Raw genomic sequence first — 14,494 nt, forward strand, 5'->3', positions numbered from 1 at the left:
GGTCTTCTTTTCTTTGTCTCACCCTCCTTAAGTTAAAACGCACCTCAAAAGTGTGTTCAGACTCCCCCATCTTCCCATGCATTGCTGTTCAGGAACCAGCCCCCCACACTATGTTTCTGAAAAAACAAGTTTATTTTATTTTATTTTATTTTATTTTATTTTATTTTATTTTATTTTATTTTATTTTATTTTATTTTATTTTATTTTATTTTATTTATTTATTTTCTAGCAGGAGTATAAAGCATTTCTGGTGTGCATGGCATTATCTGCATTAAGCTCTATCACAGCTGCACAGCTGGGCTCCTGAGCAGCGATTATCAGCTATTTGAATACAGCAAATGAGTCGTACAAACTGCGTTTATACATCAATATAACTCTTTAGTTTGGATTAGGAGCCTTAGAGAGTTAACATTCCTTTTACTCCCTAAGTCTTTCATGTCTGCTTCATTTTTGGTGGCCATTCCAATTTTCTAGGTGTAGCATTGAAGGTGTTTCTAGTAAAGGGAAGGTGATCAAACTGAGCAAAGAGAACCTGGTAGCAAAACAACTGGATGAGTTTGACGTGGCATTCTGCCTTGGTCTTCTGATGTAATCTTTCTCTCTATACTTTCCTTCCTCCTCCAGTGAAATGGGCAGAGTAATATCTGATTTTTATCACAGTTTATATGACTTCTCTGCTTATGTTGTAAGTCACGAATTGGCTCTTACCTATGCCTTTCAGAAGGGGGATCAGATCTGCACTGCATCCACTAGGTACTGTAATATTTCACATACTTATTAATGATAATGACTGGAAGTAATGAGTGATGTTTAAAATTTAAGATATTTAGAGGCCATGTTTTAGATTTATGTTATAGAGTCATCTTGCAGACAGCAGCATTTTCCCCTTAGATCATAAATAATTAAGGATAGATTAATATACTATCTGACAACTCTTTGTCAGATATTTTCTGTCACTTTTAAAGGGAGGTTTCAAGTATGAGGAAAAAATGGTGACTTAAAATACTTATCTGGACTGTAATTCTACACACTTGCCTCTAATAGACTGAAGCCCTAGTAAAGATAATTATTATTTGCATAAAAATTAGGTCCTTAAAGAATCACTTGTGTCCTTGATCCTACAAGCACTTAAAGGCATTCTTAATCTTACACAGGATCAGTTCCATTTGGTTTATTTAGATCACACATATGCTCAAGATTAAGTCTCTGTCCAGGCATTTATAGGACTGGAACCTCAGATTATGTGTGTTAAGTGGTGAAATCTCATTTCAAATAGGGTCATTCCTCATCCAAAACTACTTTGAAGACAATACTATTTTCTAGAAAATTGACCAAAAGCCTCCCTTTCTTTCTTGTTTTTATATCTGAGAAACTAAAGGATTTAGTATTCCAGATAGTTTTCTATTTCTTCTGTCTTTATAAGCCTAAAGGGAAAATATTTGGAATAATGGGAAAGTGGAAGGGGAGGAGAGTAACATAGGAGTCAATACTGAACACTGAAAATATTATTACGGAAAAGATTTGGTTTGGAATACATGTATATATTTATTTTACATTTTTTTTCCATATTTTTCCCTATGACACATACCATTTTTTGAGCCATTCATAATCTGCATAGTATACATTGTCTATGTAATAATCTGATCGATTCTGTATAACCTATCTCAATCCTGTGTATTGGTTTATCTTCAAAGGACCATGAAAAAGTGTTGGTTTTCTCTAGCATTTTCCATTATCTTTAGCATTTGTCATTATCCTTAGTATTTAATACTTAATAAGTAATAACATTTAATAAGTAATGATTATAAATAACTCATTTTAAAAAGGAATATAGGAGAAAAAAAAAAAAAAAAAAAAAAAAAGGTTTTGATTTCATAGTCCCCCAAATATCTTTAAAATAGTAAAACAGTAAAACAGACAGGATCCAAGCAACTTCTGTAATTTTCATTAGAGGAAATTGTAAATCCATGGGCAGAGCCTGAATTTCTATGCACCCTTTGTTGTGCCAAAAAGGTTCATGCTTTCATTCTGTGTAATTTGTTACCCAGATGTCACAGAGGTGAAACAATAGATACCCTTTTCTGAGGCTGTTGGAGGACACATTCTAACCCAGGGGTGGCATTACTGAGTTTTTACAGCTTCTGAAAAAAAATTACTAGCTTTTTGTGCTCTGGGAGGGGGTTGGAGACCAGTCCAGTTTCATGCTGGGACTTCCAGAACACTGAAGTCAAGCCTGTGTTGATGTGACCTTGGGAGCAAAGAAAATGTCCAGGCTTGGTGGTAAACGGACACAATTCCGATGTGCTCAAGCTTCCACTGACTTCAGCTTTTGTTTCTGCAACAACAAATCATGATCAGGCACTTTTACTGCTTCTCTCACTTGTGCTCAAAGAGGTGAGTGTTGCTTTCTCTGGCACAGCAGCAGAGAGTTCTGCAAGCAGTGACTGGGGAGAAGGGAATACTGAAACCCTTATAGAAAGATTATGTCCTCATTGCATCGCACAGCTGTTCACACTGTGGCATGTTTCTCTTTTGCTGCAGAAGAAATTGAAGTGAGGAGCAAACAACAGAAGGGCTGGGCTTTTAGCTTCGTGACTATGTAGATCCATTAGCCATCCATTTCCTACCTGTAAACAAACCCAGCAATCCTGGAGGCTTGACAAGATGTGACATCTCTAAGCCAGAACTTAATGTGGCAGATTGGACTAAAGAAAAACTACCAAGCAAGTTTTGTGGCACAAATGGGATTAGAATTTGACCAATGTTATACCACAATTCAGAATCAATTTGAGTGACGTATATCACCTACAGATCAAAGAAGAAATTCTCTATAATGCTTATAGCAACTAATTTTGTGCCTCAGTATTGATTTTAACACCATTTTACTTTGCTTAGGCCTTCAAGTTTTTCAGGAGCAATACTGCTCTAGGTATAAAAGTGAGCTCTGTTTGGGAGTGTTAGAATAGCCTGTCATTGCTCTAGGAATGGAGGCTAGGCTCTAGGCTTAGGAAGATAACTGTCCTTAAGGAACACAACTAAAATGCTCACCTTGATTTGTAATTAGGCATAGAAAGATTTTTTCAGGAAGAAGATGGAGTAGCCAAAGCTATAACTTCCTCAGGAGCAGTATACTTGCCTGCTTGGTTCTTACGCTGGGAATGGTGCTAGGAAACAGGTGAGGAACCCCAGGCTGAGGGCTGGGGGAGAAATACCTCATACCCTTAGCAAGAAACTTGAAAATGTTTTAGATATTTGACCATTTATTCCTAAGACTGAGAGACAAAGAGCAAGTAGGCGTTAAGAGAACAAGGACAAATAACATTTTCCCACTGGCCATACATGCACATCCTGCACAACTGTCAAGAATTAACAGTATAATTTATGCAAATGAAAAATTTCATAGGAGTCCCACTAGTTGAAGTGAGCTGGTGAAGTGTAAAAGCACTGTTTTTTAAGTTATCCCACCAGAGTGCATCCATTTGTACAGGCAGCAGCACTCAGCAGCACATCAATTATCTCATGTATTTCCTTGGTCATCCAAGTGTACCTTTTGCTGGCTGCAGAACGCTGCTTTTCAAACCTTAAAAGTAAGCTGAAAAGTTGCGTTTGACATGGGACAGAGCTGTGGCAGTTCCTTTAACTAGAGACTGGACACATTCCTAAATTTGGGAAGATATATTTTGTCAATATACCTTGCAATTTTGTATAAGAAAGACAGAAGTAGTACTATCATGGGCATTCAGGCCCCATGGAAATAAATTTTACAGTTGCCTTCAGCTGAAGCATTCCTGATTTTACCATCACCTGTGTGCTATGTAATGTCTCTGAGCAGCTCTAAAAAGCCCATGTGTTTGGAAGCGTTAACATCATCCAAATTTCGATTTCCAAGTCACAATATATAATGATCATAATAGCACCATGACTGGAAAACAGTTAGCAACTGCTAATTTTGAATGTGTTTACGGTTTGATCACGCAAGCCTTGTCGCAGTGTACATTCCCTCAGCTCCTCCAATTAGCATGCATTTGGACCTCTCTTCTCCAAGCAGCCACTGATTTTTCATAAACCTATAGGAAGGTCATTGTGTCATGCCTCTGCCACTGTCAGATTTGAGCAAAACTGCCCAGCGAGTGCAACAGTTGCTGGAAGAAACCAACAGAGGCACCTTTGGAGAGTCACTGTACTCCACAGCCTTCATTTCCCTAGAAACTACCCTAAGGATTGATACTACATGTTGTAACTAAACTTGCTGTAAATATGCTATATAGGCATGTGTTTTTTTGTTTGTTTGTTTGTTTGTTTTTTCCTAATATTTTAATTTTATGTAAAAATATGCAGTGTCATGCTAACTTCTTTGTAACAGCCTTGTATAATGACATTCAATACCTTTTTGTAGTAAGACAGATTTTGCTTTGCAGACAAGTTTTGAAGGCAATGCCTGGATGGTTGCTAGCAGAAAAAAAGTGCCAGATCTGTGCCCTGATGGCCACATGGCTGTGCCACCTAACCCTTGTACCAGCATAAGTGTCTCTGAGAGAGAAAAACATTTCAGGTTCTCTCACTGCATCTTTGGCTGTCTCCAAGCAGTTGCACAGCTAGTCAATTTGTATGATTTGCTGAAATATTCACCTACAGATTATACATAATTTCTGAAATATTGTCAAAGCTTTTAATATAACAAAAAAAGTGCCTCAACTTTCTCCACAAATACTTTTTTTTTCTTTGTATGATGGAAACAGAAATGCACCATGGGCTGAATCCAATATTTTGACAGAACTGTCATCCAAACACTCATCACTCTGACACTTTCCTCACTTTTTTCACACTGAATAGAGTTACTCTGAGGCATAGTGGTAATGTGAATAATTGCAGTGTGGGAGACTCTCAAGTTCAAAGCCAATCTTGTTACCTTGCTGTGTGAGTGCTAGTTGTTAAAATTTGCTCCGGTTTCCTATTGTGTGCAAGAATACTAATTACTTTAGCAGCACGTATGCATTCTGTTTTTCTCTGTTTTAAAAGGAGATTATCGTGACTAGAAATGTGAAAGTATAGTCATCCTAGGTAGATTGGGCGGCACTTAAGCAATCAGATGGTAATGCACTCTTGTAAAAGTAGTTTTAGGGAAATATTTCAAGCTTTATTCACTCAGTTAGCATTCTCAAGAGCCAAAATATAGCTTTTTTTTTTGCTTTTTTTTTTTTTTTCCGCACAATTGAGTCTTAAATATTGCATCAAGACACAACAAAACAGGTTTTACTAGTCCTGTTTAAAGTTTCTTTGAAAGCAGCACATTTGCTATCAGCCACTTAATGCATCCATTAGTTGACCAATTAAAGAAATGTCTGGGAGCATCTTAAGTCCATTAGACTACAGTTGTTGATTTTGTGTGTGTGTGTGTGTGTGTATGTGTTTTTAAGGGAAATTCATTCTAACAATTTTTTTCCACATAACCCCTGGTCTGTTTCAATGAATTGTTTTCTTCTAATGGAACCGTGAAAGGAAATGCTACTGTATCACAGAAGAGGCGTTTTAAAGGATTTTTAAGGGTTTCAGTTGCATTTGCTTTGTTTTTAAGGGTTTCAGTTGCATTTGTCCAGTGTTAAATATTTCCATTTTTTCTTTCTCTTTTCTGGCTGAATTTTTTTAAATACTTCTTCCCCTCATTCTTTTCTTTCCACTCATGACATTCTCCACCTTCATAATTTCTTCTAAATTGTTCCTTTCTTAAATTTGACACCTCAAATCAGCAACAACAGTTATCTTCAAAGTGGATGTACCATGTCTGAATGGTATCCTCCTTATCTTTGAATCATTTCCCAGTAGAGTTTATCTACTGGGAAATAAAATTTTCCATTTTATTTGCTTGTTTGGTAGGTTGGTTGTGTTCTTCCTCTGTAAAAAAATACGTTTTCATATGAACAAAACAGTATGGTCCACTGCGACTTGCTTTGACTTATCTGCCACAAGCATGTAGTATTTATTTGGACAAATAATTACTAAGTTAGTCTGAAAGGCTTGACTACTCCCCTTGGCTGCTCCCAATAACCTCAGACCATTTCTGAGAAGAGAGTCAACAGTTATAAACTCTATCATGCAAATTGTCATGATTTTTGTAATCCACGATTGCTGAAACAGACGTGAGACAGCAAATAAACAGGCTTCTAGAGAGGAGCTTGGTGCCCTATGCCTGTCAGAGTTCAAGAAATGTTTGGATAATGCCCTCAAAAATATGCTTTAACTTTTGGTTAGCCCTGAAGTGGTCAGGCAATTGGACTAAATGATATCTGTAGGTACCTTCCAATCGATCTATTCTATTCTGTTCTGTTCTGTTCTATAATGATATGGATAACCTAATGCAGAGACTGCTCATCAATTACTAAATAAGGGACATAGCAGTAGCTGCTCATTCACTGTCTTCTAGGATTAATTGTGTCTCAGAGAAGCACTTTATGGACATGAGATGAAGAAAAAAAGGGAGTAAATACTAGATGTTTTCTTAAAATGGCATCAGTGACAGGTGTCAAAGAAACTGATTCAAAGCCTGGGGGCTTCCTTTCCACAGACCTGTTTGTGTACACGTGCATGTCTGCACAGTGTGTGCTGACTTGTTTTAAAATAAACCACCTTCACCACAAAGGCATGAAGGAGGTGGAACAACACTTCACCTTCAGCATTTGGCATATGTTCAGTGGGTTTGGCTCCTAGCTTTGCTTTTTGCCGCAGAAAGAGAGCAAAGGAGTTGTGGAAGGTGATGTCAGGGAATTGTCAGGAAAATGATGTCAGGAAGCTGGAGGCTAGCAGAGATATGCCTGGGGCATCCAAAACATTTCCTGGAATATCTTTTTTTTTTTTTCCCCATTAATTTTTCAGTAATTTTATTTACCAGTTTTGTCCCTCAAAGCCACCTTTGTGGTTTAAGTGGACAGGCTGTGCTTGGCAGCAACTGAGGCGCAGGTCTGTCATCCACAGTGTGAAGCAAAAGGTGTGACTGGCAAGTGAAGCTTTGTTAGAGTTAAGACCCAGGTTATTACTGTACTTGTCACATGAAAAAGCTCATCTTCATAGTCTTTAAGGGGATGATTTTATTTTTTGTTTCTCTGTTGTTTGTGTTTTGTTGTTGTTGTTTGTTTTATTCTGTTCTGTTTTGTTTTCCCATTAAGTTCTCTAGTCATTCCTAAATAGTTTGCCAAAAGCAGAACCATCACCAGGCAGAAAAGCCAAACCAGAGTCTTAAGGTTGACTCCTAAAATCAAATAGGTTTTCTGCTCTTCAGATTTTAACTCTCTTCTATGGTGCTGAGGTCTCATCCAGTCATAATGCCACTATCTTAGTATACTTTGCAGACTTGAGCATACCCTTACACAATATATTTTCTCCTCAGACCACTTCTTCCTACACAAATGCTGACCCACTCCAGCTGTTCTTACAATCTTACAATCTGTAGGTGTGTGTTTGTTGGGGGGACAGAGGGGTCTTTTAACCTGTAGAGGAACAGCCCCTTTCTGAGATTTCCCAGCTGTGTCTATGTATGTGTGTATATGACCTCCACAAGAGGTTGTGTGCCGTAATTTAAAGGTTGGTTTCACTAAGAACAAACTTTCAGAAAAATAGCAGTGAGCTGCCATCCCACACTATCCTGCCCTTCCCCTCTGGTAAGAACAGAGCAAGTTGCTCCCTTCTTGTACCAAACCCATAGGTCCAGAGGAAAAGGCAGAGGGTCCCAGCACCTCACCTGATCAGGCTCTTATCCATAGGGAACAGAAGGCAAAGGCAGGTGGGCAGAGAGAGGATTTCCCTGGCACAGCTGAAATATTCAGGAGGGCTGTAGCTGGTGGCACTGCCAGTGAACCTACCCACTCACCTGCTTGTGGGAAAGGTGCTTTTTGTTTCCTTATATCCCTCCACCATTATTACGTACGACTGCCAACATCGGGAGACCCATGAGTTTTGAAGAAACAAATTGCTTATGAAATTACTGGATTTGCCCATGCTAGATTTTATATTATTTTATTCTCTAGGTATCCAGATGGAAGCAACATGTGTGGCATACTTAAACTACAAATTGGATTTCATCTTTGGGTTCAGAATTTCAACATGTGTAATTTAGCTTGGTACTAGAGGTTCATGCCTCAGAGCAGTGCATTTTGAGGTCACAGACAAAAAGGCAATCTCCAGCTACTTGTATTGTGCTGTATTTTGAACTCTCTGAAAGGAGTCAAAATGGAGAAGGCTTTACTTGTTTTTATTAATGTGTCAGATTATCACAAGGTGAATTTCTCTCAAAAAGAGCATAAAAAAAAAAAAAGCAAAAAGACCCTGAGGATGTGCAGACAAATTCCTGCAAGCTGCTCTGTGCAGGTCACTCCTCACCCCACCAGAAAGCATACTGGTTGAACAGATACCAGCAAGTCACGTGAAATACTGCAGTCCAGGTCTTTGGAAATTACTTTTATCTTAAATTTGGAAGCTTGGCTTAATTGCGCTAATTATATTTTCCCCTGGGAGCTGATGGATTACTACTTAAAATCTTCCCCCTGTATGTAATGAATTATACTGAGGCTTTCTCTTATTTATACCTGCTAAAAGTCTAGGAAATGAATTGTGATAGGCATTGAGGAAACATATAAGAAATTATGCTAAACCATTTGCTGCATGTCCTTCCTCTATTTATAGGTCTGTTCTCACATATGATGATAATGATGCCATTCTTCTGGAAATAATCGCAGAAACTCCATTTTAATTCTTTCTCTATGGGGATTCCATTCAAGAGAGAGCATATTTCAGACATGCAAGACATCTCCTGCTCCTCTTCACACCGCTCTATTAACATCCATTCTCATTTATTCATTTGTGAACAAAACTCTATAGATGTGGAATTCATTACGGCCACCACACTTCTCAGTTCTAGTGATTTCATCGAATGTAATCATACATATGTCAGAGCTTTGATTTTACTGCTACTTGAGTTTGCTACTGAATGGAAGCAGGGATTAGATGACATCCTAAAGTAGAATAAAGTTCATTTGTCACATTCAACTGCCAGCCACCAGGCTATCTTGTCTTTCATATGGTTTCGGAAAACCACTTTGGCTCCAAGTCTCTGAGTAACCTTCCCTGTCAGGGTTATGAAAAAAGCTTGTAATCAGTATTTATGATTTATGTGGAAAGAAAGGCAGTCCACTCTGAAAATTAAGCAGCAGAGTAATAGCTGTATTGTTTCTGTCATCTTAATTCCTCTTGAGGATTTTTTTTTAATTAAGTCTGAGTTTCTAGTGGGGAGGGGGACTCACAAGGGCTGATTCCTCACCCCCATCTTCCCATCTCCTGTTCTAGTTTTGTCCTGAAATCTTTCTCGCTGGCTTTTGCAGTTCGAGCAATAGCTGAGTTAGGAACAAATGCATCTCTGGTTCAGCCTTGATGCTGAACTGCCAGCTGGGGACTGTCTGACTCACCCTCCATCCCTCCCCTCCCCAAAAGTGAGGTGCCTTGCCCATGGAGAATAGGCTCTTTTCTGCAGCCAGGGGTTTGGCACTGGGTGAGAGGTTGATCTTCTGTCCAACAAAGGGTAACAAAAATGATGGAGGGACTGGAGCACCCCTCTTATGAGGAGAGGCTGAGAGCTGGGAGCATTCAGCCTAGAGAGAAGGCTTGGAGGAGATCTCATTGATGTGTGTAAATACCTGAAGGGAGGGTTGCAAGGGGATGGAGCCAGGCTCTTTTCACTGGTGCCAGTGCCAGGAGCAGAGGCAGTGGGCACAGACTGGGACACAGGAAGTTCTGTATGACCATCAGGGAGCACCTCTGTGCTGTGCTGCACAGGAACAGGCTGCCCAGAGAGGCTGTGGGGTCTCCTCCTTGGAGATCTCCAAAAGCCACCTGGTCGTTGCCCTGGGCGGCCTGCTCTGGGTGTCCCTGCTGGAGCAGGGGTGGGACCAGGCGGCCTCCAGAGGGCCCTGCCAGCCTCACCAGTGCTGTGATCCTGTGATTTACACTGGGAGAGGTTGCAGAAAGTCTGCAGTAAATTGCTCGAGCAGATGGAAATTGCCAGAGGGGAAAGACCCTCAGGATTTCAAGCATGAGTTGCAGCTGCCAAGAGGTGATATGAGGTGCTGGAGAGTGCATAGCACCAAGTACAGTGAGCTTGTTTAAAGAGGGAAGGAGCTAAGAATGGGGGCCCCCCATTTCTTCAGTGTACTGAGCTCTGGAGAAGAGGATTTTGAAAGCTGTTAGCACTGTAATTTGTTGGTCTGGTTACTCACTTCTATAAATTACATTCTCTGAAATGCAGTTTCACCAAAACGTGGATTCTTCTTTCAGATATGACAATCATTTCCTCTTAATTAATCTTGATAGTTTGTTCATCTTCCCAGAGCAGATCTTCACGAGGAGAAAGAAATGCACGTTTCCTTCAGGAGCAAATTATGAACACACCAAATTGAAAAGCTGCAATGTTCTGTCACATTAACTCGGGTCCTACAACGCAGCAATCACACTTGATAAATGGTGACATTAAGAATAACATTAGAGAACACGTGCACGGGGTTGTGATGGCAACCAGGATATCTAACCACCCCATGTTACATGCATTGCCCTCTTCATTTATGTCTTTGTGAATGATGGACATATAGAAAAAAATAAATCAATATTTTTTCAATTTTTTTGTCACAGTTAACAAAACATGGGGATTATAACTGGGCCTTCTGTTGAACTATACCCCTGTACCTTTAGTGCTATGAAAAAATATGTTTTACTCTATGTTAAATATGGAAGTATATAACACATTGTAGCATAATTTAAAAGGTAAATTATTATATATTACATATTTATTTATATAATTTATGTGGACAGTGTATATATTATGTGGGCAGTGTATAAATTATGTTTGCAGCGCTATATATTCCCCGAGGAGTAGTTTTAGGGGGTGTCTGTCACTGCTATACCAAAGTGTGAACACTACTGTGAGCAGGAGGGCAACTTCCTATTTCAGACTGCAAGTGGCAGTGAGAATTATTGTCTTCTAGTTTTGACCTACCTTTCCCCATTTCTGAATTGCTGGCATTCAGTGTTTTGTTTAAGATAGCTGTTGGGATAGAGCTTGCTTATTAAAAGTCACAGACTTTATTTTTAAAAATAATGCTGTCAATGAATCTCTTAGTGAGTAGTGTTAATGTAGAGTCCTGCAGGTTTCTGACTCGAGCTCAAGCACATGAGAACCTTTTGAGGACTATCATTCATTGCACTCTTAAACACAGGTAGTAGATTTTTCTGGCACCCATGGTGTTATTTTCACCTTTTCATTGCAATCAATAGCAACAGCACTGTTCCACTGAACCTGTGAGGACACATTTGGCTAACACTTACTGCTTCCATTATCTCCCCAGTACCTTCTACTCTTCTTTTTATCTATATATATCTCAAATTAAATGTATATTTCAAAAGAAAATATAAATTTCAGAAGAATATATGCCCCCAAATCACCATATAAGTAGCTATTGTGTTAACACTTCTACTTGTCCAGTGGATGTATCAGCCTCTTGCTTTCACTGTGCTCCTCAAGAGTTTGCTGGTTGTACCTCCGCTGCAAGCTCAGTGGGGCAGGAACTGTATTTTTGTTCCATATTTTTATGCAGCAGCTGAGACAGAAGGGCTCTGGTTCATTACTCTGGCTCCTACAGTGCGAACAAATTATAATAGTTTAAACACACTTCAGTTTATTTTTAGGCTGGAGGATAATGGCCTGGGTGAGCTGGAGACTGGAGCACAGGGCGGAGACACCCTGTAGTTGTATCTTTTGTTCTTTCTCAAGCCTTTCAGGGCAAACCAGGCAAAAAGCTGTAGCTGGTGAGAAGCACGGGCTAACACTCATGTTAGGGTCCCAGTTTCAGCTAGATCTCACTTCTCTGGAGAAAGGGTTTGTACTGGGGGCAATCCTGGCAGGGAGGACATGTGACGTGATTTTGGCAGTGTAAACATGCACCTCCTTGTGTGGTGAAGCAGAGTTTAGCTGCTGTTTGACAAGGGGAAGCTGCCTCTGGGGAGCAGGATGTTGTCCCCAAGATTACTCACATTTCAATTTCTGTCTCCTTTCTCTATTTTTTTGCAGAGTTAAATGTAAGAGAATCTGATGTAAGAGTGTGTGATGAATCGTCATGTAAATACGGGGGAGTGTGTAAGGAAGAGGGCGATGGCCTGAAATGTGCCTGTCAGTTCCAGGTAAGGACTGCTCACTTTGCCATTTGTCTTTCTGCTTTTCCAGGCATATTGAAGTATTTACACAGTCCCTGCTTTAAAAAATTCACTCATCAAAAGGCATGTATAATCTAGCCAGATGCTTTTTCTTCTAGCTTTTAATTACGTAATTACACCTATTGAGAGAGCATGGGACTGAACTGGACAGGGCCACACTCTGGGAGTAGATAGTGAGCGTGGCTTCACATTAGCTCCCCATGCAGCTCTGTTGAGCCAGTCCGCAGTCTTGAAGAAAGGAAAGCCACAAGGTGCCTGGTGCCCACAGTCCTTGCCACCCGAACAAGGGGAGATGGGTGACCTCTGCTTCCCACCTTGCTCTGTCCTGCCCTAGACCCAAGATGAGAAGGGAGGTGATTAGAGCAGAGCATCCAGGTGCTGTCAGACACACTAGGTGATATTTTACAGTTTAAATGTAACATATTACAGAGTACTTACTCTAATATCAGTATTTGGAAAAGTCTTCCCCACTGTGCTGGTGGCTGAACATGCTGCATTAGACCCTGGAAAATCCAAAAGTAACTTGATTATTTTTCTTCCCATACTTCTTTCCTGGAGAGATGGTGAGCTTTCATGGCTCTCTGTAGCTCAGTCTGTTAGTCAAATCAGAGCTGGATTATAGGTAGGGGATGCCTCCTGTCACGCTCAAATTCCATTTCCTTCTTTCAGTAGTCACAGTCTGCAGTACTTTTAATACCTCTGTGCTGAAAATAACATCAGCAACAACGACAATAAGAATAAAATTAAATTGTACCCAAACAGGAAAAAAACTACAAAAGTATAAAAATGTACTCTTGCATTGAGTGGGCAGTGAAAATCAGATAATAACAAGATCACCAGTGATCATAAAGCTTATTGAATGAAAATGAGTTTATTGAGTGAATTAGTCCCACTCAGGAAAATGAACAAACAAACAAAATAGTGAAATTTGATTAAAAAAATCATAAGAACTTTTAAAAACTAGTAAATAACAAGTTCAATTAGCTTTATTGATTTTTGAGCCTTTAGTTTACAGTTTTTGTAGCAATAATGGTAATCTCCCTCCCCCAGCCTCCACATTTTTAGAGAAAAGAGAGTAAGGAAATGCTTTGACTTTATAATTTATATCCAGGATGAAAGTATCAAATATTATGAGACTCCTGGTAAAACTGCAAGAGTTAGCAGTGTTATCAGCCAACCCTGGAGTGGGCTATCCTTCAGTGTTTTAAAAATAATTTTGTGTTCTGTTTCCAATAAATAATAAATCAAGGGGAACCAGAATAGAAGCAGTGTGTATGTGATCTTACACTGGTTTTAGATTCCAGTGTTTCACAGCTGGCTTTTGATGTGGTGTCGTTCAGGTGGGTACCTATGCTGAGGGCATCCTGCAGCTTGCACTCCCTAAGAATAATGAGATCTGATTGCCTTTTAAGTGAATAAAAAATAAAAATAGGGGAAGAGCTTTATTCATCAGCCTTCGCTCTAGCTTTAACTTTTATTTATGATAAACAATAAAATCAAAGCCTAGTAATGATTTAAAAAAAAAAAGGCGGGGAGAGCAGGGGGGAAAACTCAGCCCTAGGCTAAGCAAAGGCTTCATTTACTTTCTGTTGGTAAATTTCTGTAAATTTTATGACTTCCTAATATCTAGGTCACAAGGACAAAAAAAAAAGGAACTGGTTCGTGTGATAAGCTGATTTTTTTTGAGGACCCCATTTTTGAAACCAATGTTATTTTTAAGCTAATTATAAGTTTACTTGCACTTCTTGGAAAATTTATGCTATACTTTAAAAAAAGCGCTTAAGTCTATCCAAGAGGAGAAGGTGTAGTATTTTTCAGGCACAGCAGGTTGAATTCTTCCTGTAACATTCAACCCTGGTTGTTCAGCACAACTTAGCTCCACCAAAACATCCCAGGTCACAAATAGCCAGCCCAAACTTTTAGGTTCTTCAAAGCTATTTGAGAGCCAGCTAATTTATTTATTTATTTATTCATTTTTGCTAATGTTGCAAGGCTTTAAAAAGGAATGAAACAAATTTGTATACAATGGTTCAAGCAAACTCGAGCTAAAGGGAAGAAGTGGGGATCTAATGCTGTTCTCCCTAAGCAGCATTTTCTATTACCCACAATTGGAGAGAGAGCATTTGGCTAAATGGTCCACAGGCCTGGTTCAGTGAGGCACTTCTTATATTTTAAAAATTGCAGTTTTTAGAAAAACTGACTTTAGCAAGAGAGTTGCCTAATTAAAATGGTCTCGGGTCCAGTGTTG

The 14,494-nt window shown here is 39.3% G+C and overlaps 1 protein-coding gene across 1 annotated transcript in view; it reads left to right on the forward strand.

Annotated features, from left to right (window-relative positions):
• The window catches only part of TMEFF1 (transmembrane protein with EGF like and two follistatin like domains 1), a 120,151-nt gene that overhangs the window by 56,145 nt on the left and 49,512 nt on the right, over positions 1 to 14,494 (forward strand). The window contains exon 2 of the mRNA XM_068671253.1: positions 12,104 to 12,213. Coding sequence (XP_068527354.1) covers positions 12,104 to 12,213 — 110 coding nt within the window. The remainder of the gene's footprint in view (positions 1 to 12,103; positions 12,214 to 14,494) is intronic.

This window comes from Anas acuta, chromosome 2 (assembly GCF_963932015.1).
Source record: "Anas acuta chromosome 2, bAnaAcu1.1, whole genome shotgun sequence".
NCBI classification, from domain to species: Eukaryota; Metazoa; Chordata; class Aves; order Anseriformes; family Anatidae; genus Anas; species Anas acuta.